Source organism: Protomyctophum bolini (genome assembly GCF_963924005.1).
Source record: "Protomyctophum bolini genome assembly, chromosome: 22".
NCBI classification, from domain to species: Eukaryota; Metazoa; Chordata; class Actinopteri; order Myctophiformes; family Myctophidae; genus Protomyctophum; species Protomyctophum bolini.
This window is the reverse complement of record NC_137883.1, coordinates 7,517,222-7,544,880: the sequence shown is the minus strand read 5'-3', so window position 1 is coordinate 7,544,880 and position 27,659 is coordinate 7,517,222. Positions and strand designations below refer to the sequence as shown.

Here is a 27,659-nt window from a genome sequence, read left to right as displayed (position 1 = left end):
ACTCGAGTCCCGACCCACTGTGAGGAGTTTTTTTTATGTTCTCCCCGTGTCCCCTAGGGTAGTTACCCTCACAAAAACATGCAGTAATCCTGGTCTCTAAACTACCTCTCCCTGATGGAGGGGAAAGGAACTGGTCGGAATAACGTGTTCCTTCCACGTGCTACGTCCGGCCAGGGAAACTCCCCCCTGTCAGGTGAAAAGAAGCAGCTTGGACTCCTCATGCATAGAAGGAGGCATGAGGTCAGTCCGCTGCCCCCCCAGGTTGGCAGAGGAAGTGTAGCGCCCAAGATTACATTGGGTGAAAAAATGGGTTGGATAAAAATTCTAAAAATAAATCCAAATAGAGCAGATAAGAGGGAAAGGCCACAATAATGACTTAAAGCCATCTTTGAATATATATTCTTTATTATATTTTCAGATGGGGGTCGGCGGCCAATTTCATATCATTTCAGGGGTCCTTGATATGAAATAATTTGAGAACCACTGACATAAACCTAACCTGTTTTACAGGTTAGGTTTGAGGTTTATAGGCATGTTTTCTTGTGAGGTTAGCCCTCGCCCTATAGTAGCCGGGCCCGGCGCTGTAAAACAAGCGTCCCATCAGCGCCCATCGAAACCCAGGCTCTGCAAAAAAACTGTATAGTCCCCTTTGGTTCAGTGGTAGAAATGTTATCTCCTGTGTGAGGAGACCATGTTGGTTCGAATCCTGGCAAGGGCATCAATCTTACGGATTGCAGCTTTAGCGTGAAATAATTTCTCTAACCCAGGCATTTCCCCGGTCTGTCCCTGTATTAAGATTAATAGCGTGTGTGTGTGTGCGTGCGTGCAAGCGCATGTTTGTGGTAAATGGTCACTGTACTGTGGGAACTCTGCTCTCTAGCCACAGACATGTGGTCTCCACTGGATTGACGTTCCATGCCTGTGGTCTCTACCCTGTGTGTGTGTGTGTGTGTGTGTGTGTGTGTGTGTGTGTGTGTGTGTGTGTGTGTGTGTGTGTGTGTGTGTGTGTGTGTGTGTGTGTGTGTGTGTGTGTGTGTGTGTGTGTGTGTGTGTGTGTGTGTGTGTGTGTGTGTGTGTGTGTGTGTGTGACGAAGCACATTTCTATGTTTTTCTGCTTTATTGTCTATATACAGTACATGTTATTGTTTATGAAGAGAAATGTAACGTGTGATGCTGATTTCTTAGCTTGTGTTTGAGGCATAGAGAGAAACTGTGAAAGAGAAAGAAAGTTATTTCCTTGCTCATCACATGACACAGCTGGCTCAATTGAGAGACGCTGAACAAACGCAACTCTACCCCGGTGGGTCCCTTAATTGGCCTAGATTTAAAGATGTTATGTTACTTAATAATGAACATTTATTGCAGCTTGACGCTTGCATATGCCTGGGAGGAGTTTTTTGTTGTGGCACTCTGTCTGAACCAGCAACAAGCTACCAGTTAGGCACCCGCAAAGTGGGCTGTAACACTCGCCCCATACTGGGCTCGTCTAATGAATCCAGCTGTTTATGCACTAGATAAGTTTCATATCTTTTTGAGTGGTGCAACCACTCCTATAGACAGCTATGTGTGTCCCTGCGTCCCTGCATGGGTTCTGCCCTGAGGACCCCCACACGGTAACTGTCATTTCTCGACCGGAACCGGGCCGGCACCCTGGCCGTGTTCCTGTGGGTCTGGAACTTCACTCACTTCACACAGGTGTGATTTACAGGTCATGTTGGTATAAAAAAAAAGAAAATGTTTGCCTTATAGGTCTATAGATTGGTATGGTCACATATTATGCTTATTATTCAAATTGCTCAACGGGCAACTTTTAGCAACCAAGCTTAATCTCATCTGCTAAACCTGCAGATTTGAATCAAAGTAACCAAAAGGTTTTTAGTATCCAACATGTCTGGTCTAACCTATGGCACCTACTGCATGGGGGCTCACTAGTACTATTTATATGTGAAGGTAGGTTGTATCACTAGGTCAGATTCACTAGTAGGCCTACTATTTATATGTGAAGGTAGGTTGTATCACTAGGTCAGATTCACTAGTACTATTTATATGTGAAGGTAGGTTGTATCACTAGGTCAGATTCACTAGTACTATTTATATGTGAAGGTAGGTTGTATCACTAGGTCAGATTCACTAGTACTATTTATATGTGAAGGTAGGTTGTATCACTAGGTCAGATTCACTAGTACTATTTATATGTGAAGGTAGGTTGTATCACTAGGTCAGATTCACTAGTACTATTTATATGTGAAGGTAGGTTGTATCACTAGGTCAGATTCACTAGTACTATTTATATGTGAAGGTAGGTTGTATCACTAGGTCAGATTCACTAGTACTATTTATATGTGAAGGTAGGTTGTATCACTAGGTCAGATTCACTAGTACTATTTATATGTGAAGGTAGGTTGTATCACTAGGTCAGATTCACTAGTACTATTTAAATGTGAAGGTAGGTTGTATCACTAGGTCAGATTCACTAGTACTATTTAAATGTGAAGGTAGGTTGTATCACTAGGTCAGATTCACTAGTACTATTTTCAAATGGCCGAAATGTATAGGGTTGAAAGCGGTAAATGTACCAGTAATGTTTTCTAACCAAAATTTAAATCTCAGTAACTAAAGTTTTCAAATAATTATAGTGGAGTAAAAAGTACACATTTTGGCTCTGGAGATGTAGTGGAGTAGAAGTAAAAGTATTGGAAATTGGAAATACTCAAGTACAAATACCTCAAAATTGTACTTAAGTAAATGTACTTAGTTACCTTACGCTACTGCACCTACCTTGGTAGATACTGTAGGAGGACCCTGTCCAGACTGATTAGCGAAGTGACGACACATATTCACGGCACCCGGCGAAGCAGGCTGGAACCCAGGCTATCAACGTGCACCATGACTTGATAAAGAAAGGTGGATGTTAGATGATTGCATGGATCTATTTCAGGCATGTCATTATTATAGGCAAAACATTCAAATGTAACGCCTTCAAAAATGGACAATGTATTCTATAAGCTCTACTGTATAAGCATTTTGCGATGCAACGCGTCGAGACTGACATTTTGAGTAGGCTTTTTAGTGGTGAAATTGACACAAATGAGTGTTCGTGGCATTGGTTCCGCAGACGTAACGATTTATCTGCCATCACAAAGTGTGTGTGTGTGTGTGTGTGTGTGTGTGTGTGTGTGCGCGTACAGTGGCATGTGGGTGTGAACTGTGAAACACATGTTTGCGCACGTTCACGTGCAAGCTTCATACTTGGACGTACAATTGCAAGTCCTGTCGAGTGTAGCGGTGGTTAAGTTGACATGTAGACAGCGATCCCACAGAGCCATCTGGAACACATTGCTGTGTTTCTGACTGTGTGTGCCGTTAGTCAGGGAATGTTATCAGAAAAATGTCGAATCTGGGAATACAATTCTTGCCAAGAATTTTCTTCACCAATGTGTTTGTAAAGGTGTCTACTGACATGTCCCACATTGGTTTATATTCAGCCACCCTAGGGGACTTTTTGGCGTCTGCTGAAAGTTGGGGTTCTATTGACAACCAATATAAGGGAACATTTTCTAATTTTCAGTAGCATGTGACGTGTCAAACTAGGGGTTTTTAATGATTGTGAATCCATTCCAAGCATTAGTTTTGCACGGAAATCACTCCTTGGGCTAAAACGGCCATAGCCGTCATCACAAATGTTTTTTTGTGCAAAGCTAATGCTTGGAATGGGTTCAGAATCATGAAAACCCCCTAGTTTGACATGTCACATGCTACTTAAAGCATCATGACATTTATAACAAAAAGGCAAAAGCCTTATATTGGTTGGTGATGGTACCCCAACTTTCAGCAGCTGTCAAAAATTCCCCTATGGTGGTTGAATAGAAACCAATGTGGGATATGTTACTAGACAACTTTACAAACACGTTGGTGAAGAAAAGTCTTGGTAAGAGATTCATTCCCAGTTTATATTAATTTCCCCTGACTATGTGGGAGCGAGCGCAGGAGGAGAGAAAACCATGCCAGCCTGTCAGCCCCCCCCCCCCCCCCCCCCCAGGCACACGTCATGTTTATCCGTGTATCTGACTTAAATATACACCCAGCAAAATGGAGGAACAAAGAGGAGCCTTTTGTTAAACTTTGCTTGTTTGGTTCAACTTTGTTTGTTTACGTGAAGCAGCAGCAGCATGCTTTGAAAGCTTTCCCCTATATTTTTCAGTCTCACACATTCATATTCCCCACAATTCTAACTTTTTTTCCCAGAGAAAGGGCTCAACGGCACACCATACTAGCCCAGTTTCACAGACAACGCAGAGTATTCAACAACATTGAATAATGCCCTGAACTGCATGGGCTCACTGTGAAGCCAGACACATTTACAGCACCACACACACACACTGACACAATAACATATTTTTTTTCCCAAAATGTGGAATTACAGAAAGTGTAATTTCCCACAATTTTCTTTTACAATGGCATTTTAAGAGATTGACAGCTTTCTGCCCTGATGTAGAAACCCATCGTCTAAAGTGAAACTTATTTTCATTCCATACACTGGAATAGAATAATGATAATGCTATCTCTTACACGTTGTATCTTTTACACATAGATATATACAGTAGATAGATAGATAGATAGATAGATAGATAGTTTATTTGTCTCTGTCATGGTTTATCCAACATTATTACATACAAAGAAAAGGGGTTGACATGATACAACATCAACACCGGCACCCTGTCTGCATCCACATGCATTCACAGTACACAGAGACGGAGACAGACATGTAGACGGAGACACACGCACACACGCACACGCACAGAGCTAGACTGAGACAGACAGAGACAGACAGAGACAGTGAGAGAGAGAGACAGAGAAGTCGAAAAGAGAGAGCAAAAACACAGTCTGTTAGACTCCGGAGGAAAAACTAGGTAGCAGACGTCTACAGTAGACCGAAGAGAACAGAGGGAGGGAGCGCTGCTAAAGTCTTTAACAGAGCTCCAGGGAAAAGCCACAACATAGTTCTGTACCGCGTGGTTTGTGGCAGCAGGCCGCCGTGTAATATAAAACACAAAGCTATGCTGACATGTTTTACTGCGCCTTCTGCAACAGTGTCTCCTCAAACGTTTAGATTTCAAGGAACTTCCATAACTCTGAGAGTACTGTATACATTCTCAGAGTTATACAGACCTGTAAGGGTCTTGAGGACCCCTCCCACCCCCCCTCAAGGAACCCGAGGGTCCCGGGACCCCACATTCTGCACTCATTGTCATATTAGGATGACACGCAAACACTGCTGCTTTATAACACGTGAGGTGATAATGTTTCACCTATAATGACCCCCCCCCCCCCCCCCCAAAAAAAAAGGAAAAACTCGTAGAACCCGAACCCCAAAATGGTAGAAATCGATGTGGAAGAAGAGACATCTGCTTTGCATGTAATAAACGCACACACCGTCTTTGCTTCGTTTGAGTAAAACTGCCAGATTTCATATTATTTCTCAGACATCATCTTTTTTTTTCTTCAGTGAATCTAATTGTCCCTTTCGGCAAGCATGACCACTGCGTGACGGAGTATGTGTTGCGATGTGTGAGCAACTTGATACGAGAATGTGGACAAATGTTTCCCAATGTGGCATTTCAACCCCAAATAAACTGTGTGTGCGTGTGTGTGTGTGTGTGTGTGTGTGTGTGTGTGTGTGTGGGTGTAGGGGGGGGGGGGCTAGAACTCAGGCAAACGATAAATCCAAAATGCATCAAAGGGGGAATGTTTAACCACTTAAACCCTACTGTATATACAGTACTTCAGTCCCCCGGGGGTCTACTGTAGCCTACTTACTGTATCCACCTCCTTTCTTCCCTCTACACCAAATTCCTTCTGCAGAAATAGCAGATCTACAAGCGCACAATGTGTCTCTGTGCAACATAAGCTTGTAGGTTGTCTTGTAGTAGGTTTGCTGAATGTTCACCGCAGAACAGGGATTCCTGGGATTCACGTGGTTAACCCATTCTGACCGGGCACCCATTTTGGTGTTGGCATCATGTTATGCTTTAGCTATTGAAAAATAGCAGATCTACAAGCTCATATCGCGCCACCGAGTGGCGCGATACGAGCTTGTAGGTCTGCTATTTTTGAAAAATTCGAAGAACGACTGACATTTTTAGAATCTGATCTCAGGTCAGAATGAGTTAATCAGACCAGTGTGTGCCCAGTGGAAACCTCGTATGAATCTGATCTCAGGTCAGAATGGGTTAAATAAATGCATTTCTTCAGTGAATTCTCTTGCGCTACAAAATGGCCATAATAATCACGGCGGATCGTGATTCATTTTATGATCCGAGTAAACGGCTATGAAGATAATGTGTTTTTCCTTTCCTTTCCTTTCCTTTCCTTTCCTTTCCTTTCCTTTCCTTTCCTTGGGATGGGGGGTTTCTGTTCCAGTCTTTCAACAGATCTCTATCCTATGTAACACATGGTGCTGTCCAGACATGTGCGTCTATTCTCACACCTGACTGAGAGCTTTCTCACCACATAGACATAATCCTTATTCCCTTTAGACACACCTCCTCGTCATAGCATCGTGTCCTCGCGCAGACTGCTTCCCGCTCAATGTTCCCCTATTTGGCCCGAATAAAGGTCATTACACTCCGGGGCCGTGTCGCGTGAGTGTTTCACATCGAACTATTAATTTGGTCATGCGTCATTCACACACGGGTATCTGATGCTTTGGTTTGCGCTGAAAAGCCAACCTCGTTTAAAAATAACCGTAACGCCAAAGCTCCACCTACTGTGTTGCGTTGCGTTGCGTTGCATTTGGACGGCGTCAAAAAATGAACCGTGGCGAATAGGGGGGCGAATGCAACTGAACATCGGCAGTGGAGCACCCTTCATTGATTAAAAGGGGAACATTCCCTGCGTTGGCGCTGATGCGAGGCCCACATGGCCTTTTTATTTTTATCACTTACATTTTTATTTGCCCACATGGCTTTTATCTCTAAAATGGCACAGATGCTTTCCCGGGTTTTAATGGGCCAGGAGGCTAGGGTTCATGTGGTTAATGCATGGCCTATGGACCCCACTGAGAGTGGTTTGGATTGGTAGACTAGTGTCTGTCTTGTGTGTTTCTGACAGGAGGGGGTACACTACAGTCCTTTGGATTGGTAGTCTAGTTATTGTCTGTCTTGTGTGTTTCTGACAGGAGGGGTAGTTATTGTCTGTCTTGTGTGTTTCTGACAGGAGGGGTAGTTATTGTCTGCCTTGTGTGTTTCTGACAGGAGGGGTAGTTATTGTCTGCCTTGTGTGTTTCTGACAGGAGGGGTAGTTATTGTCTGTCTTGTGTGTTTCTGACAGGAGGGGTAGTTATTGTCTGCCTTGTGTGTTTCTGACAGGAGGGGTAGTTAGTGTCTGTCTTGTGTGTTTCTGACAGGAGGGGTAGTTATTGTCTGTCTTGTGTGTTTCTGACAGGAGGGGTAGTTATTGTCTGTCTTGTGTGTTTCTGACAGGAGGGGTAGTTATTGTCTGTCTTGTGTGTTTCTGACAGGAGGGGTAGTTATTGTCTGTCTTGTGTGTTTCTGACAGGAGGGGTAGTTATTGTCTGTCTTGTGTGTTTCTGACAGGAGGGGTAGTTATTGTCTGTCTTGTGTGTTTCTGACAGGAGGGGTAGTTATTGTCTGTCTTGTGTGTTTCTGACAGGAGGGGTACAGTCCTTTGCTGTTGTCGGCCAAACACGCTCATGCTGAAGTATGTAGCATTCTGCTGGACTGGGGAGCTGACGTCAACGCATCCGATAACAATGGCAGGTAGCGTGACGGACAAGACACACACACACACACACACATACATACACACACACACACACACACACACACACACACACACACACCCATGCCCACAAATTCACATGTGATTGTGCGCAGGGCACATTCAGTACAGATACAGTCTGTATGGCTGTGGTTGAAATGCATTCTCTCGTAGCCAACTATATTCCACAATCTCTATCATCTCAGAAATGTTTGACATATCTGAAACATTTTCTAAATATGAATTTAAGCACATGCTACTTGTGTCTCATTTTACTTCAGTCATGCTAGTGTTTGGTGTTTTAAAAGCATTATGTTATACTTTTTGCTATTGGAAAAATACCAGATCTACAAGCTCATAGCGCGGCACGAGTGCCGCACTATGAACTTGTAGGTCGGCGGCGCGGAGTGCGGCAGCGTGTCTGTGATTGACTGTGTCTGTGGTTCACTCAGGACGTGCGGGATGCTGGCGGCGGAGTGCGGCAGCGTGTCTGTGATGGAGGCGCTGCTCCAGCGAGGAGCAGACCTGTGGGCGGTGGACGCCGAGGGCAAAGACGTCCTGCACTACGCCAAGCTGTCGCCCAGCCCCGCTGAGGTCAAGAGCCTGCTCACCGCTGCCCTGCACAAACAACAGCACCACCACGCAGGTGATATGTTGATGCAAAACACCTGTGGTGGGAAAAAGTACTTGTTTTACTTAAGTAAACGTACCAATACTGCTATTTAGAACTACTCCGTTACAAGTAAAAGTACGGAATTGAAAATGTACTTGAGTAAGAGTACAAACGTATCGGCATCAAAATGTACTTTCATATTTGCGGAATGTCCCATTTCACAAGTTCAAAATGTGTAGAAAATCTATTGAAAATAGCCGAAAATAGCCGATCTAGATCGGCTATTTTCAAATGGCCGAAATGTATAGGGTAGTAAAGTAACTAAAGTTTTCAAATAATTGTAGTGAAGTAAAAGTACAAATTTTGGCTCTGAGATGAAGTGGAGTAGAAGTAAAAGTACTGGAAATTCTCAAGTAAAGTACAAACACCTCAAAATTGTACTTAAGTACAGTACTTAAGTAAAAGTACTATACCACTGCAAAACACACACGCGCACACACACACACACACACACACACACACACACACACACACACACACACACACACACACAGAGTGAGAGAGAGAGAGCACACACTGTCAGTTCCTCAGTGCATGTTTCTGTATCGTCACTTTTCGGGGCGGAAAAAACCTTGTGCGTCCAAAACAAAACAAAACAAAAAACGTTTCAAGAAAATGGATAAAAGGAACGTGTGTTCTAATCTCTATTCTCTAATGGATACGATAAATATTTATAAAACCCACTGACAGCAACTTGCTAAGTAGGCCTACACTTCTGCCTGACCTAAGTGCCTGACAGTGGCAATTTATTATACAGATAGTTGGCTGCCAATAAGCAATCACACTGGTCACATGACTACTGGTGCGCTTGTAGGTGTTGGGTGATGACTTAGTTAGGACGCGCGCACACACACACACACACACACACACACACACACACACACACACACACACACACACACACACACAAACATACTGTGTACTTTAGTGTGTGTCACTGGTTTGAGGATCTAGGATGCCTTTCTCACCTTTTTCTAATTCAGTCCAAGGTAATGGGCTCCCCTGTGTGGTGGAAGCTGGTACTACATTGACTATTTAGACATGACCATGGTATTTGTTTTGTCTTTTTACAACCAACTTGATAGGCTTTTCTTTTTTCTACTTGGACCTGTTGGTAAGCTGTCAACAGTCCGGCACGGCATCTGTGTCACATGAGCTGTTGCCATAGCAATAGAGGGTATGTGAGTGACATCATCATCATCACACCCGGAACTTATGCGGGAACGCTTACGGAGTGGCGAAAAACGACTTTCTGGCCTCGACAGTCCTATCTGAATGCATTAAACAACGTTAAACAATGTTAAACCCATACACTCTGTTTGCCACTCACTTTATGCATGTGCATACCCTCTCTATATCATTTTAATGTCTTGAATATGAATGTCTTTATCCAGAAAACTTAGGTTAGAAGTTTAGAAGGCCTTTATTTAGAATCTTCTAATTCCTGGTTACCTTCTTGTCCCTGTGAGCAGATACCAAGTCTCCCAGAAGTCCTCAGGTAAGAAATCAACATTAAAACTCCTACCCGTGCAGCAGCTGTCCTTGCTTACTGTTAGTATACAGTACAATGTGAACACATGTTGAATCATTTCAAAATGATCATAAACTCTAATGTAAAACTTCTATCAAGCTGTGCTTCAGTTTAATAGAGTTTTAACCACTTAACTACGTCGTGGCATCCTTATTCTGGACACTCTCAAGAGTTACATTATTGTTAAACACCTGCATTACTTCATTTACAAGAGGTCGGGGAGGTCGAGGTATTAGAGAATGTCAAATAATTGTTGCTTTGATCTCTCCTAATTCTACCAACATCAATACAGCATGGAATTGTTGGACAAAATCTTATACGACGACAACAAAATATTCTTTAGTTCTTTAGTCTTTAGTCTGACAGCTAAATGTCAGTAAATGGTGGTCCGTGGCTCAATTGCTGAATAATAAGATGGGCCTTGTTGTGAAAAGGGTTGAAAAACCACTGGTGTAGTAGAGGGGGAAAAGGAGAGGACCAAGTACATACAGTACCCCATGGTGATCCCGGTCATCTGAAGTATATGGTTTTAGTTATGCCTCTTTTTATAATTTAAACGATTTTCAAAACTAGACACGTTTGTAGATCTGCTCTTTTTGCTAGTTTTTTTTAATAATCTTGACGGAACTGGACAAAGTTGGGGAAAGTTTTGCGTCCTTATGGGGACGCCAGGTTCGAGAGTGGCTAATACAGTATCAACCATTAACCCCAATGAATAATTGTAGATTTGAAACTACTAAAATTATTAATTGAATGATGATTAAGTATGACCTGATGTACATGTTTAGCTGCATCATATGACCAAGAGCATATGATTAGCATTTCCCATGTCTGTACTGTATCTCAAAAAAAGAAAGAAAGAAAGAAAGAAATCCTTGCAGCTGCTTTTAGGAGAATAAAACGTAGATCTTTGCATTCATTTTGAGTGACTATTCTTCACTTTCACTAACCTGCACTAAAATCCACCTTCTCTTTATTTCTTTCCGGTGTTTTGTGTACCCCTCTCTCTCTCTCTCTCTCTCTCTCTCTCTCTCTCTCTCTCTCTCTCTCTCTCTCTCTCTCTCTCTCTCTCTCTCTCTGTCTCCCTCTGTCTTCTTGGCTGGCCACTCCCCAGCATGATCAAGTAGCTAAACTAAGTGATGAACGGATCACTACACCCAAAAAACGAAAAGCACCCCCACCTCCTCTTAGTCCACTGCAGGTAAATGCATGTCCGTCTGTCAGCGTCTGCTTGCCTCTGAATGCATCGTATGCTCATCTGTATTTCTACAGTATATTCTCTACTGTGGCCTCGCTTTAGGGGTATTGGGTATTGTGTGTGTGTGTGTGTGTGTGTGTGTGTGTGTGTGTGTGTGTGTGTGTGTGTGTGTGTGTGTGTGTGTGCGTGTGCGTGTGTAATGTTTTGATACATCAATACAAATTATACAATGTGCATATCGAAAAACAAGAGATCTAGGTGGTGTTGACCAAAAAAACGTATAAGGTATAAAACTAAAATAATAAATATATTTTGTAAAGGCAGATATCGACGATAAAAACAACTAAAGAGGTGCCCGTGGAGCCTCTACGGCGGTACTTGGAATGATGAAAGTTGAAAATGATTTCTCTGTGTCCCTTTATTCCTATATATGGAGTTCTGTGTCAGCCATGCCCAAATATGGAGTGTTGTGAGGTCAGAACAGGCCAGCTCCATATGGACCCTGGGCAAGGGCCCTGTCAAGAGGCCGGGCAGGGGCCTTTCTGGGGAGGTTCTGGACAACCGTGGGTCCGACCGACACCGGGCACTGCACTCCCTGTGGTGGTGTGGAACGCGTGTGTCGAAGTCGGTGGGCCGAACGGTTCTCGAGATTTACAGACGTACACACAGACACTTGGTGCATTTTCTAGTTAGATATAACATGTTCACTATGTTACAAGTTACTAGTTAGATCTGCTTAATCAAACAGTGCTTTGCTGGCTCTGTTAAGACATTATGAGCGCATTCATGCGAGAGGATTTTGACCACGTCGTGAAAATATAACATTTTGGCAAACATGGACAATTGGACATGCATGCCTATTTTATTTCCAAGTGACGATGACAAGCATAGGATATAGCCTATTTGCAATGTTATACTGTAGGCTAAGTTAGGTGCTTTATTACCGGTAATCATTCACCTATTTAAATAAAGTGCTTTAACAGTCATTCAGATAGATTTCAGATCTCGATCAGACATAGGCTAGTATACGCACGCTTACGCTTATGCCAGAGCATTTTCGGTGAGTCTGATCCGGGGTGGGGGGGCAACTTTATTGTTTTAACCTGACTGTCTGTCAGTTTGTCCGCACTTGGCTACATGTTTGGTTTTGCAGTTTTACTACAACAAACCTGAGTATTTTTTATTTATCATCCTTGACGAACGTCGGTTCTCCTCCACATTCAGGCTTGTGTTTGGCGAACAGTATTAATTCACGGCGTCAACTCAAAGTGATCAACTTTGTATTTTATTCAACACTTTGACAGAATTCTGGACTGTCGTCTCCGTCATACATCATCCCCACTGGAACCCCGGTGTCTAGCAAGAGTAATACCCCTAAGTCATTCACCTACAAGGTAACGTACCAAAAGAAAACACATTTTTCTTTTGTAACCAGTGTTGTATTTGGCAGCAAATTTTGGATTTTAGTTTTAGTCATAGTCTTTTGAATAGTTTTCATTTAGTTTTAATCACATTTAGTCACCTGGAATGTCTTATTGTTAGTCTAGTTTTAGTCGACTAAATATCATAAGCTTTTAGTCGACTAAATCTACAGTTGATTTAGTCGACTAAAATGTCCCTTGATGGCGTCGTAATGACTGATTTTACACGTGCTGAAAATAGCTGATCTACAAGCTCACAACGACACGTTGCGACGCGTTGCGAGCTTGTAGATCTGCTATTTTCAGCATGCAACCAGGTGTAAAATGACTTTTACTGGATCTCTTGTCCACTAGTCCATTTTTTAACATTTTAGTCTAGTTTGTATTTGTTGATTAAATTGTCAATATATTTAGTCTCAGTTTTAGTCATCATAGCTTAGTTTACATTTAGTTTCCATTTAGTTTTCGTCAGTGCAAAAAGGTAGTTGACGAACATTTTTCATCTTAGTTTTAGTCAACGAAATCAACACCGTTTGTAACAACAGTTACAACACAGTCAGTTTGTAATCTAGGCCACCTGTGGGCTGCGAGGGTCTTCCAAGTCCTCCAAATTATTGGCAAAATTATTTTAATGATGATATAACATTAATATAAAAAAGTAATGTGGGCCGTGAGCGAGCTTAAGAGATTTTCAAGAGATCGAGAAAAGGTTGGGAACTGCTGATCCTTAACCATTTTCTCGTACAAAGTTCTCACGGTAATGGGAAATCTTTTCTTAATCCACTTAAGGCTTACGATGCGGAAGTATAAAATAGGGCTTTAAGTCTTAAGCCCTATTTTATAATTCAGCTATTTAAAAATAGCTGATCTACAAGCTCAAAATGGACAAACGTTGAATGTTTCCTGATGTCTCACATGCCCCAAAACACTGGGATTATTGAATTGGATTATTATTATTGTTAATCATTAACATTAGTATGAATGTAACCATTATAATGAATATTTAGCCAACACTTCCTGGGAGCTTAACACATTCAGGACGGGAACCCCTTTTGGTGTTTTAAGCATTATGTTATACTTTAGCTATTGAAAAATAGCAGATCTACAAGCTCATAGCATGGCACAGAGTGCCGCGATACAAGCTTGTAGATCTGCTATTTTTGAAGAAAATGTGACGCAAATCTTTGAATATATATTCTTTCAGAGCGAACGTTTTCAACTCAAATCTTTGCTTCTGGGGGGTCCCTGGAACAACATATTTTCAGATTGTGGTCGCGGCCAAATTATGTATATCAATTTTGGGTTCCTTCACATGAAATAGTTTGAGCACCACTGATACAGTTCAACATGTGTTTTTCAGAAAACTGTCATGAATTAGAATAATTTTTGTTTAAATCTTGACCTCAGGTCTTAAAAAAACTTTATTTATATAGCACAAAGTGCTTTGAACAGTCAGACATCAATAACAACATAATACGTCACAGATGCAAAAGACAAAACTGTAGAAAATGCAAAATAACAAACACAAACACGATAAGAATCAGGGAGATGCAAAGGCTATTCTATAAAAAAGGGGTCTTCAGGAGGGTTTTAGAATGTGTTAGTGACTGGGTTAGCCTCAGTTCATCTGGTAGGCTATTCCAGAGCATTGGGGCCTTATTTAACCACAAAAGCCCGATCCCCTTTAGTGACCAAATTAGCCTTATGGGTCACCCTCAGCAGACCCTGACCCGATGGTCTTAAGGTACGTGCGTGGCGGCACATAATAACCTTAGTCTTAATGGATTAAACATTATAATGAATATTCAGCGACCACTTCCTGGGGGAGTTTAAATCTTGACATTCCTCTGTCACCCTATTGCTCCTCTTTTTTTCCCTTTCATTTCCTATTTTTGTTTTCTGTTTTCCCCCCTCCCTCACTCCCTCTCTCCCTCCTATAATTCCACTGCTGGGCCCTGACCCCCCCCCTTCCTTCCATCTCTCCTCCCCTTTGCTCCTCTTCTGAAGGAGGACGAGGTTGGAGGAACGGCGCTGCGGGAGGATGTGCTGAGGCTCCAGGAGGAGAAGAGCATGTTGCTGGAGACCATCGACGACTTGAAGCACATGGTGGAGCAGACCGCGGCGACCGCTCCGGAGCAGGATGCACAGGTGAAACTATACCACAAATAGCCTTTTGTTGTTGTTTACATTTCGACGTGCGCCAAAGAATAGCCGATTTTGACAGGCCCAAAAGGACGCGTCGTGAGCTTGTAGGTCAGCTGTTTCCCATGCGAAAAAACAATTGTGTGTGTGTGTTTACTGACTCTGAGCGAGACTGACTAACTGACTAATCGGGTTTACAGAATGGTTCATTTGGCCATTTCAACTGAAAGGTAGAAAAGACTCTATTGATTGATTGTTCTCAAACAATACGATACGTTTAATGATCCATTTCATTTGGGGCCCATTTTTTACTAGGGGTCAGTTACTGTCCAGAGTCCAGAGTGCAGACGCTGACCTGTTTAGGACAATATGGACATGCGGAAATATACTGTCCAAAACATTTATTCTGATCATGTTGGTGCCTAATAAAGTGAGATCTTGATGCGAAAAGCATGTCTGAAAATTGTTGAAAACATTTCAGTCAACATTTGCAATGCAGACACAGACTTGTCACAGACTTTGGTTAAGCACGGCAGATTATAGGACAACTCAAACTAATTCTACTAACCTTCCCAGCATCATCTTTTCCTTTGTATTTATAACCTTTTATTTAAGCGGCTAATCTCACGAAGACGTAAGCCGAGGTCTCATTGTGTGCGCTTGCCCTTTATGTTCGGGCCAAAGGTTTCTTAAACACTTTGTTGGAGGGCTTCAAAGCGACTGACTGACTGCCATACCTTGGAAACAGACAGACTCTTTACTGCTGAACGTATTCACCCTACATTCTTGAAGGAGGTCTTACCTACCTTTTAGACATGTTGAAACCCGTTTTGTTGTTTCCCTAGGTAGCGTTTGGTCCCGATCGCTGCTTTCATGCCTGTGTGTTTACGTGTGTGTGTGTGTGTGTGTGTGTGTGTCTGTGTGTGTGCGTTACATATAGACTGAGCACAGTGGTACGGCAGCCTCTGCCCTGGTTTGTGTTCTTCAAGCCAAAGTTGCTGCTCTCACCTTGGAAAACCAGCAGCTTGCTGTCATGCTAAAGGTGAGACTCTTTTGGGGTGCATACTTAGTTTAGACTAGTCATTGGTTAGACATGGGTTAAGGTTAGGTTTAGGTGTGCTTCCTCGTGGGAGGTTAGGTTTAGGGTGAGGGTTTGAGATGGGTTGTAGTTGTAGGACTAATGACTGGTCTAACCAATGACTATAGTCTAAACCAAAAACTGTCTAAACTAAGTACTGCACCCATTTTCCATCCTGATTTCATGACATTGCTTCTCACCGATGCTAATTATAAGATGCCATAATTTCTGTCTACTCGCTCTGTGTCTCATTGGTGGCCACCGATGACATCATCGATGGGGAATCCAAGACGATCAAAACTGCAGCCTTTTCTCTAGCTGGAAAGTTAGGATGCAGAAATAGAAGCCATTGTTCTTGCATTAATAACATATACAATTAATATTAAGTTTGGCTAACCCATTTAGACCTGAGGCCGATTCTAAAAAATCTTCTAAATCCTATACGTTTTCTGAAAAAACTATGTTTCTATATCAGTGGTTCTCAAACTATTTCATGTCAAGGACCCCAGAAATTATATGAAATTGGCCGCCGACCTCCAAACGACGACCCTCTCAGATTCTGCCTAATAAGCCAGAATCTTTACCGGAAACTACAGTACACACACTTTGATAAATAAGCCCCAAGCTTTATATATACACAGCACGATTTGTTAATTCTCAGTCTTTAACTGATGGCTGTGGTTTTGGTACCGTGTTTCTCAAAGTGGGGGGTCCCTAGGGACCCCTAGGATTCATTGAGCGGGTTCCAAATGGACCCATACATTGTTCTGTAACTCTGAGAGGATAGAAGTGGAACCAGATGGACCCTTGGTTCCACTTGTCTTTAGTTTAGTAACATTGTGATGGAACTACATGCCAGTCTACCATCATAGTCATACAAGTGATTTTCATCCCTCCCCCCCCCGATGCAGAAACGTCCGTCCCTCCAGGGCAGTGAGGACCTGAAAGAGGACAGCAGGCCTAACAGCATGGCCTCCAACTCCTCCTTCCACTCCACTCAGGACGATTTTGATTCGCTGCCACACGTCCCTCCCACTAGCCAAGCGCCCGCTCCCACTAAGCAGGCCGACGAGGACACGTCCAGGGTTTCAGGAAGTGCGTCTCTAAGACAGGAAGACGGAGACGAGGAAGAGGAGAGCGGAGGAGGAGGAGGAGGACAGGATGCCGGCAAAGAGGAGCTCGGTCTGTTGAGGCAGGCCCTCGAGAGTGTCCAGACCAAACTGCTGGAGAGCCGAAAAGAGAACCGCTCACTGCAGGCCCAGCTGAAGCCTGGCGCCGTGTCGGAGAGAGGTCCAGAGAGAGAGGAGGAGGAGGAGGAGGAGGAGGAGGAGGAGAGTGGGAGAGAGAGAAGGCGAGAGGGAGAGTTGCTGGAGAGTCTGGCGGAGCTTCAGGCGAAGCTGACGGAGACTCAGGAGAGGTACCACCAGGCCGTGGAGGAGGTGCAGGAACTGAGAACTCCGACTGGGCGGCAAGGCGGAGGAGGGGAGAGGGGGAGCGACGGCACGGAGAAGCCGCAGGCTCCGAGACGCAGGTCCTCGCTGGAGCAGGAAGTGAAACAGCTGAAGGCTCAGCTCGTCCAATCGGGGTCCGAGCAGGAGCAGGCGGCTCAGCGAATCAGACAGCTGGAGGAGGGGCTCAGGAGGAGGGCCGAGGAGGAACGAGGGACTGTGAAAGGAAAGGAGCAGGAGAGGAAGGCGGCACAAATGGAGGAACTCCACAAGGAGGCACAGGAGGAGATCAGGATGCTCCAGGTAACGTTTGTCTCACTCGAAGGTGCTTGCAGACAGTGAGTGGTTCCTGCTGGCTCCATTGCCCAGTAGGAGTGTTATATAGATGATTGACTGGGAAATCGGTGCCTATGAGCTTGTAGATCTGCTATTTTCCCCATTCAAAAAGTATTTATTTAAAGACCTTACAAGCGTTGTATAAAGCCAACTCGAGTTAAAATAAAAACAACAAAAAGGGTGTTGCCATTTTCTTCTTCATTCTAATTATTTGTTTGGCCCAATTGTTTTATTATTATTGTTTTATAGTCATTTGCATGTTCAGCTGCATGTCACCCGCTGCCACCTGCCATGTTGGCAACGTTGCCTTGCACGTTGAAAGCCAAGGACGTCGCAGCGGTAAAAACAGAAATAAAAATACAGTTACATACATACATAGAGACATACAGTAAGGGCACAGAGCATTGTCCACAGCTCAGTCTAGTCCTGGCCAAAAACCTGATTAAGCCTCAAAGTCCACTGATGCACCATATCTCCTTCCTGAAGGCAGCAACCTATACAAAACATGGCTAGTATTAGAGTCTCTGAAGTGGTTGTCCAACAATCTTTGAACAACTGTTTAGTAACAGAAGTGGAAAACAAAAGAAGAATCCGTCTACTAGCACCAAAGGATCTTATGGCAAAGGAAATAGATTCTTTGCTTTGTTTTCTTACACACCACTGCATTACATGACCTTTGAGCCACTGACCCCCAGTCACCCCACAGTGTCTTCCCTCATACATGTTACTCCCTGTCTTTCGCCCTGCTGTCCAGGAGGCTCTGCGGGGTACGGTGCCCGTAGAGAGAGCAGCCAAAGACTTTGAGGAGATGAAGGCCGAGATGAACGAGACGGTCGCCGGACTGCAGCGCCGCCTGCTGGAACTGTCGCACTCCTACAGCGACACCAAGAGCCAGCTGGGCACCACGCAGAAGCAGCTGGCCGAGGCGCGCACCGCGGGGAGCAGCTGTGCGTCCCCCTCCCCCCCTCCCGCCTCCTCCTCCCCCGCCGCCTCGCCGTCCTCCTCCCCGTCCTCGGAGCAACAGCAGCTCCAGGCTTTAAAGGTTTCATTCATGACATTAATTTTCATTTATTTGTATTTTTCGTTTTATGACCTCCATTTACACCCATGGAGGGTGTTCTGAACCCTTTTGAGCTGCAATGAAAATGATTTGTGGAGTGATGTAAATAGGTTTTCAATGTAATGAGTCCCGGGATGCAGGGATGGTCTTTTAGATGAGTCCCAGGGACATTTGTTGAGTCCCACCCATATTTTGCCATTTTTACAAATTGCAGCATTTAACTCCCATTTCATTTTATATGGTTATAATGTGGTTATATTCATGTAGAAAACGGAAGAAGAAACGATTATTATAACTAAAGCTAGCAAAATAAACTAGAATAAAAAAAACAGTACAGTATTACAGTAGCGTTGTTTTTTTGCGTCCCTTAATTCTAAACTGCGTTTTGGGATGCAAAATGCACCCTATTTTTGCCTATCTTTGCACTCCACAGACAAATCGGAGCACTTGTTTGAGCTAGAAAACACCCAGACCACGGAAGATCTTCGGAATGTTAAAAGTTCATGTTTTTTGGCTACAATTGAGCTTATTATACAAAAAACTTATTTTTTTAATGTCACAATCCCTTTAAAGAACAGGGTGGAGGAGCTACAGATGCTGCTGAGCGACGTGGAGAAGAAGAGCGCGGCCTCTCGGCAGGAGATGGCCCTCCTGAGGCAGGAGGCGGAGGCGCAGGCGCGAGACTCCGTGGCCCTCGCCGACCACACGCAGGTGGTGTCCTCGCTGGGCAGCGCCATCAAAGAGCTGGAGAGCCAATCGGAGGCTCTGAAACAGCAGCTGTCCCAGAAGACCTTGCAGGTGGACGCTCTGCAGAAGAGGTGGGTGTAATCACAACTGCATTCAAGCCTGGAAGCGAAGATTGTTGTGCCTCATAGCTGCTGCTGTTACTTAACCACTTAAAGGGACACTTTATTACTTGCGCAAGCAGAGCGCGCAAGTAATAATTTTGCCCGGTCCGTATGCACCGTCCCAGCCAACCCGCCACTTTTGATGCGTATGCAAATAAAATAGCAAATTTTGCCTGATTTGCTGGGACCAGATTACATAAATGACCATATTTCTTACATCATCATTGAGAGCTAGTCATACATATAATATATATATAATCTGTAAAATAAAATAGCAAATTGTGCCTGATTTGCTGGGACCAGAGTACATGGTGTGTATATGTATGACTAGCTCTCAATGATGACGTAAGAAATATGGTCATTTATGTAATCTGGTCCCAGCAAATCGGGCACAAATTTGCTGTTTTATTTGCATACGCATCAAAAGTGGCGGGTTGGCTGGGACGGTTTTTGACGCAAAGTAACCACAGTATACCGCTAATCAACTTACAGATGACATATACATAGTATATGTATAACTAGCTCTCAATGATGACGTAAGAAATATGTGGATTAAAGGACCCAATGCCAGAGTGTAATTGGTTTTCGATGGTGACATAATGACGATATGTTTTAGTGTTGGGAGGATTAAAGGTAATGCTCCTGTGTATACATGTATGTAATCTGGCACCACTGCCGTATCAGGCACAATTTGCAGGGACGGTGCAAACGCATCAAAAGTGACAGTTTATAACGGTCTAAAGTACTTGCGCGCTCTACTTGCGCACTAGTTGGCCATTTATGGCCTACTACTGTGCAACAAGCAAGTATGCACTCGACAGAGTGCAGTTCTAGTTTATTTTTATTAATAAAAAAATAAAAAAAATCATTAACATATTATATTTCTTTGCAAAAAGGGTCAGGTGTCCCTTTAAGCCCTGGCCTATACTATATACTGTACTTCGTTGTAGAGGAGAAATGTGAGGATGCAACTGTAGATTATTTAGATGGCGATTATTCTATCGATAATCTAACACATTGGATCCTAAGGACAGTATACTCGTCATATAAATTAATTACGCATGGCGCTCACGGCAACTGGGCTCGTCTTGAGGCGTCTGATATCACTATAAGATTGACTCGCTGTGTTTTCGCTCGCTAGCATTAACGCTACTAATTTAGCATCCAAGATGGAACCCAAAACCGGACGCGCCTCATAGTGGAATCTTGGTGATTCTTCCGGGTCCATTCTGTTCCATGTGTACACTCTTGTTACAGAGTTATGTGGATAATCCTTGAAATTAAAACGTTTGAGAACCATTGACCTAAGTTAAGTTTAACTGTGCTTGTTTTACAATAAGGCTGACAGTGGAGAAGGATGACGCCCCGGACCATTCGGTCTCCCGTGCGGAGCACGACTCCATGAGACAGGGCCTGGAGGGCGAGGTGAACCACCTGACGCAGCTCCTCCAGGGGGCCCTCAGGAAGCAGGACGAGCTGGCTCTGGAGGCTGCAGCCGCGTGGCAGGAGGTGAGCGACTGGCTGAAGGAAATGTGAAAATATAGAATGTACTGTTATCAAAGGACCATGGTGGATATACCGTAGCCATGTGTCCCTTGTATACACTGAAGAATAAACCTCTACAGTCATCTGCTCCAATGGCCAAGGCCCTTGATCAGGTCAAACAGTTTGACCAGATGATTTCCAAACCCAGCACCTCAACTAAGTGATGTGCGCATTCTATTAGTTTTTCTATGCCTTGTATACACTTACAGTGTTTGGAATAGTCAACAGAGTGGGCAGGTTCTCACCACCAAGAAATCAGTTACATAACGAAAAGTGGAACCAACATATGGATAGATCTTAACCAATTATTGACCAGGTTCTTGGTCCACTGGGACATTCTGCACCTTTACTGTTTGTACTTCGAGTACATTTTGATGCCAATGACTTTTACTTAAGTAAAACAATGGGCTCTGTGTACAATTTACAATTTAGGCATTTAGCAGACGCTCTTAATCCAGAGCGACTTGCATTAAGCAAGAACAAAAACATTGCGATACAGTACATACGTAAAAACTAGTTCTCATGAATCATACGTAAGCTAAGAACATAACAGTGGAATTTATCTATATAATGAAACTATGCACACTATCTAGTGCTATGTCTACATAAAATGCTATCTAAGTTACATAAGTTGAACCTTTGCATTCGCCTGTAAGGTCGTTCGTCGGGGCTAGGGCAAGTGCTACAGTGCTACAAGATGGAGTCTGAAGAGGTGGGTTCTCAGACTACGGCGGAAGATTGGGAGTGAGGCTGCAGTTCTGAGTGCATTCCATAGTTCTGGAGCCAGAAGGGAGAAGAGTTTGGGAGTTTGGGGCTCTGTTCCGTTTAGTGTTCAGTGGTTTGTCAAACGTTTTAATTTCAAGGACCCCCATAACTCTGAGAGTGTACAAATGAGACGAATGGAAAATGGTTCCATTTGTTGAGTTACACACCTGTACGGGGCCATTTGGAACCCACTCAAGGACACTTTGAGACCCACTGGTGTAGCAGTGTAGACTGTAGACTGTAGACTAGAGTATTTCCAGTGAGCCAACATGCACAATAGCAGCGCCCTGACACAGTTTGACCAGAATGGAACAGAGCCTTCATTACTGATATCATCGGTAACACCTGTGAAGGAAGTACGGAAGGGCCCCCAAGTTCTTTCCAAAATGGCGTGTAATATGCAATACAGAGCCCATTTGAGCATACCTTTTTTTCCCCACCACTGTCCACCAGGCACGTGAGAGTCGTGCAGAGCGCGACGCCCTGCAGGAGCTGGTCATGTCCAGCGACAAGGAGAACCAGACCCTGAGCGCGCGGCTGGCCGAGGCCCAGGACGGCGTCTCTCAGCTCAAGCAGCTGGTGGAGAACCACGTCAGCTCCGAGAGGGAGAAGAACAAAAGGGTAGGCGACGCATAGTTATTGTTTTTTCTTTTTTTTCCCCCTTTCTTTTAATTCTCTCATTTCTTTGAAAGTGTCTCTCAGAGCCATAGAGTAGAATCGGCTCGACGGTGGTCCTAAATATTTTTTACTTTGAACCTCTTACTAAGCTGGGATGACCTGATCTTATGCATGTCATTGCAGGCTGACCAGTGTAGTTGTGTCGACCTCAGCCTAGTGAATTACGTAGCAATTGAATTGCTCGAAACAATGATAATGGTAGTTGTGTACAAATGATCTTCATATCTGCACTGCACCTGATCCTGAAGTAATTTATTTTATCTCTACTCCCCACCACTTTCTCCCCTGGTAGCATGACATTTACAAATGCACCCATATACTAGAACCAGACCCATACATAGAGGCCTACAGGACAAGATCCAAATGTGTAGTAGGCTTAGTCTACTACATTTGGAATCGGCAGCTGTAAATGTTGTCCGATTTGAGAGTGCGTTCAAATTTCTAAATGCACATTCATATGCAGTATAATATGAACTGAAGATGAATGAATGTCAATTAATGTAAATGTTCACATTTCCCCATGTGATATCCCTATCAGATTGATGACCTATCACGGGAGGTGGCCAAGTTGAAGGAGGCTTTGAACAGCCTATCACAGCTGTCGTACGGTTCCTCTACCGCCGCCAAGAGGCAGCAGCAGGGCCTACAGATGGAGACGTTGCAGCAACAAGTCAAACAGCTGCAGTACCAGCTAGCGGTAAGACTCTTCTCATTTCAACGCCTTATAATGTCCAAAACGAAAATACAAGCTCACTCCATCTTCATACCGGCTAAGTTTGCACTGTTCAAACTGCTTGCTTGCTGCACACTGACGCCGCTGTGCTGCTGTCTGCTTTAAAGCTTTGCTGCTCACCCTCCTCCACCCCAGCTACCACCCTCCTCCACCCCAGCTATCACCTGTCTCACCCTCCTCCACCCCAGCTACCACCTGTCGTTTTGGATCTGCTGTTTAGCTACTGTCTAGCTAGAGTCCCTATGGTTAAGGGACTGATGCTCTTGCTCTGAGTACCTAAAAAGCAGATCCAATTCATCGCCAAACCAAAATAAATTGCTCATTTTATATTCAATAAAAATATACATCCATTCATGAGTTGTTCTGACTGAACTTATGTAGTTATTTTTTTCTGATTTTTTTTTATTTCCTATTATTATTTTCTCCAGGAGTCCAAGAAGCAGCACCATGAGATCGTATCAGTCTACAGGATGCATCTGCTCTATGCCGTTCAGGTACCTTCTACTAGTTTAAAACCCATTCAGGAATATATATTCTTTCACAGTGAATGTTTTTAACTCATACCTTTGCTACCGGGAGGTCCCTGGAACAACCTATTTTCAGATGTGCAGCCAAATTGTACTTCCTAGTACTTTATTTAACGGCTGCTGCAAATGTCATTCAATCCACCCAAAACATACATAAGCGAGGATGATATCGTTTGGGGAAATGAGGCGCAAATCTAGCTTGTTTTGACCCAAAAAGAAGTTTCCGAGATATTCACGTTCAAAAGTCTGCGTCCCCATAGACCAGTGGTTCCCAAAGTGGGGTCCAGGGACCCCCAGAGGGAGTTCCAGGGGGTCCCCAGCTAAATGATAATTAGGAACCAAATGGACCCTTATGGCTCTGTAACTCTGTACAAATGGAACCAAATGGACCCTAACGGGTTTGGTTCCATTTTTACACTCTCAGAGTTACATTGACTTTGATTTTACAATATACACCGGGTATTCAAGAGATATGCGCCGAATGGTGCGCCGAGCACCATTAGAAGAAAAGGTGTGAAAAGGCGATGTCGGCGAGAAATGGGTTAATCTTAATCGAGGCAAAAGTTTGAAATAATCTTTGTGTTCTGTTCTCAATGTGTGTGGAGGGTACACAAATAAACAGACAGCTAACAATTGTCTTGAAAGAATCGTCTTTTTACTGTTCTGTTCTCAATGTCTGTGGCGAGTGCACAGATAAACAGACAGCTAACAGTCGACTTGGAGAAGAAGTAAGAGCACCTTCAAAACTTTACTCTGCCTCCGACCATCTCTCCAAGTCGACTGTTAGCTGTCTGTTTATCTGTGTACTCGCCACACACATTGAGAACAGAACACTTTGTGATATTGATTTAAAGTCATGACGCCCAGCCCTGTACTGTAACAGGGAATTTGTCGCGTGGCCTTCCACTGTTTCATTGTTTTCATCACGGCTCTGACACGCTTTCACATCGCTTTGTCTCATATTTGGTCGATTAAGTAGATTAATGTCATTATTGTATTGAAAATCAACGTGAACGTCTTCTGTTCGGTGTGCTCCTCCAGGGTCAGATGGATGAGGACGTCCAGAAAGCCCTGAAGCAGATACTGATGATGTGCAAGATGCCGAGTCCAGCCAAGGAGTCATGCTGAGACACGTCATTTCATTCACGTCCCAGGCCTACCACGGAAAATAGCCGCGGATCTACAAGCTCACGCTTGTATTTACACTCAGCCAACCAAGTATAAATCAGGTTATACTTAGTCACGCAACTATGTATACAGTAAATCAGGCTAAAGTCTTCCAAAAACAAGTGAACTGCTGCTCTCAGCTACTATATCTAGCATCTCTTTTCCATTGGCATTAATGGCAAATTCATACTTTATGCTGTAGCGTATACAGTACCAAAAAAACCCAATGTATTTTCAACAGAGAAAAGAGTTGATGCCTTTGAACAACAGTACAAATGGGTCCTAATCCGCCTGTTTTGTTGTCTGCCACTACAACGAAGATGGCTGCCAAGTGCCAACCAACCACGTCTCTGAAAAGGTACCTGGTGGCTGATTGGAAGTGAGGAGTAGCGTGGATTTACAAATGAGTGACACTGTGAGCACATTTTTTGTTTGTTTGTCTTTCAATCGAACAAAGAGGCTGTTAGCTACCCAGCTAAACTTGTTATAGTTTGTAGTTTATATCAAGTCTTTCATGTCTGACATTGACCTTACACTACATACCGTATGTACCACATCACTAAGTCATATACGCATGAAAATGCATGCGCGCGTGTGTTTGTGTGTGTGTGTGTGTGTGTGCGTGCGTGCGTATACCAGGGTTATTGTACTTAATAAACCTAAGACTAAAAGGGAAAAATAAATACTGAAACGACAATAAAAACGAAAGAAAAAAAAACCCAAACAAAGAAAAACGTTAATTCCTAAAACTACTTAATAATACCAAACACCAAACTTGAATTGAAACTAATACATATTTGTTATAACTAACTATAATAACTGTGGGAGTATGCACAAAATGTCAGACACACATACACGAGCAAGTTTTGTTTGAAAAACCTCAAAATCAGCTTTGAGCAATGACAGCACTTCGCTGCTGTTAATCGTATGGATCTCTATGAATCAACAGTGTTAGTTTTATTTTGCTTGTTACGTTGTTGTCTTCCGCGTCTTCTTAATACACTAAATTATTTGTCACATGATGACAACACGTGCGACATTTGTACTCAGAAATCAAACCACAGAAATGCTGTGTTTTTTGGGGGCTGCACTTCAGATGAAGAAATGTATGATGCTGTTTCTATCAATATTTTCCTATTGGCACAAAGCATTTATACAAATGTATTTTATTGAAATGTATAATCCGTGACCTTTCCCCCCCCAAGTTACTGTACTTTTGAGAAGAGAAAAAGAGGTTTGATAGCTGTACTATTGATGGCCTTGTTTTGTTGATTGTTTGTTTTGTAAGAATTAATACAATGTTTTTCTTCAACTACGTATATTAATGCACTATGATGTCTAGTGTCACCTGAATGTTGTTTAGTTGTTTTTGCCCTGTCTCTTATATTCGCTTTTATAGTTTGGCGGTTAATTGAATTCGATTGATTTAACATACTGAAAATCCCTGTAGAAGATTGTCTCTAACAATGCCTAGCAACATGTGCGTTATTATTGCCCTGGTCTCAGAAAACAGTAGCTGGCAATGATCCTTATTTCATTTCAACCGCTCTGGTCTAGTCTTTCTATAATATCGTTTGCACAGAATTTAGTTTGCTTGAAAAGAATAATTACATACAGTATCGTCACTCGCTGGTGGAAACCTTGTATGTCCAAACCGTTACCTTATCAGGAAATAGAACAAAAATCAGACCCGTCTGAAGTGAGTGGTACTGTACTGTACAAAGCCCTCCCTGGCCTGTGTGTGTCTGTGTGTTAGGCTGTGCAATAGTGACACCTGGTGGTGAACAAACGCTATAACGCTATTTTTGTGCTCGGACACAGCCATGGACACAGCCACACACATAGCTGTCTATAGGAGTGGTTGCACCACTCAAAAATCTTGTGATCTGTGTGACAGACTTTAAACACTTTCAACCTGGAATGTCATCATAGGCAAACAGCTAAAATAGCAGATCTAGAAGCTCACAGTGCATGCGTTATGAACCCTATTTTAATGCTATAAAATGGGGCATACATTTATGGGGGGGGGGGGGGGGGGGGATGAAATATGGAGATACAAGGTTTCAGCAATATGATATGCCAGAGCTCTGTCTCATGACAAGTGCCAGCCTAAACGCCTTTGCCTTATACTGCAGAGTTTCTCAACAACCCGGTGGGGGGCAGGGTCCAGAAAATGTGTTAGGATATAGCATCAACATCAGTTTAACCACTATACCCCTTTATACCATTGAAAACAGTGGTTCGGGACCCATTTGTGGGTGACGGATCCAAGTTATCTTTTTTTACAATTAAAAAAAAATATCCTGGAAATTTCCACAAATAAAAACTATAATAATTAGTGCCATGTTGCAAGCTTGTAGATTGGCCGTTTGTGTCCAGGTTACAACTCTAATCTCTCTTTTGGGTCTGTCTCAAACTGAACGCTTTGGGAACCACTGCTGCATGTATGTATAGTACATCTAGTTTTCAGAACCATGATCCTTTGTCATTTCACATTAATCTCAACACTATTACGATTATTTAGAATTAGTTGTTGTTGGGCGAGTTACTCAGGAAGTGTAATGCGTTAAAGTAATAATATAACTTTATTATTACTTGGTATCAAATGTAGTTTGGTGCGTTACTATACTCGTTATATTACCACTACCTTCGCTACCCCAACCCTCAGATTAGTAACTGAAATATATAATTATTGGTTTGGCCATCCCTTAGATACAATATCATATTACA

The 27,659-nt window shown here is 43.2% G+C and overlaps 1 protein-coding gene across 5 annotated transcripts in view; it reads left to right on the top strand.

The window, feature by feature from the left end:
• The window catches only part of rai14 (retinoic acid induced 14), an 85,992-nt gene extending 59,107 nt beyond the window's left edge, over positions 1 to 26,885 (top strand). The window contains exons 8-22 of one of the 5 annotated variants that reach the window (XM_080755264.1): positions 7,672 to 7,778; positions 8,232 to 8,425; positions 9,922 to 9,950; positions 11,098 to 11,184; positions 12,486 to 12,575; positions 14,610 to 14,750; positions 15,691 to 15,786; positions 16,734 to 17,573; positions 18,361 to 18,648; positions 19,240 to 19,484; positions 20,855 to 21,023; positions 22,278 to 22,445; positions 23,041 to 23,199; positions 23,664 to 23,729; positions 24,804 to 26,885. In XM_080755264.1, the coding sequence (XP_080611390.1) occupies positions 7,672 to 7,778; positions 8,232 to 8,425; positions 9,922 to 9,950; positions 11,098 to 11,184; positions 12,486 to 12,575; positions 14,610 to 14,750; positions 15,691 to 15,786; positions 16,734 to 17,573; positions 18,361 to 18,648; positions 19,240 to 19,484; positions 20,855 to 21,023; positions 22,278 to 22,445; positions 23,041 to 23,199; positions 23,664 to 23,729; positions 24,804 to 24,890 (2,766 nt within the window). In that variant the 3' untranslated portion in view covers positions 24,891 to 26,885. Of the gene's footprint in view, positions 1 to 7,671; positions 7,779 to 8,231; positions 8,426 to 9,921; positions 9,951 to 11,097; positions 11,185 to 12,485; positions 12,576 to 14,609; positions 14,751 to 15,684; positions 15,787 to 16,733; positions 17,574 to 18,360; positions 18,649 to 19,239; positions 19,485 to 20,854; positions 21,024 to 22,277; positions 22,446 to 23,040; positions 23,200 to 23,663; positions 23,730 to 24,803 lie in introns of all 5 variants that reach the window. The other 4 variants (XM_080755263.1, XM_080755262.1, XM_080755266.1 and 1 more) reach the window with 4 other exon arrangements.
• The last annotated feature ends 774 nt before the right edge of the window (positions 26,886 to 27,659 follow it).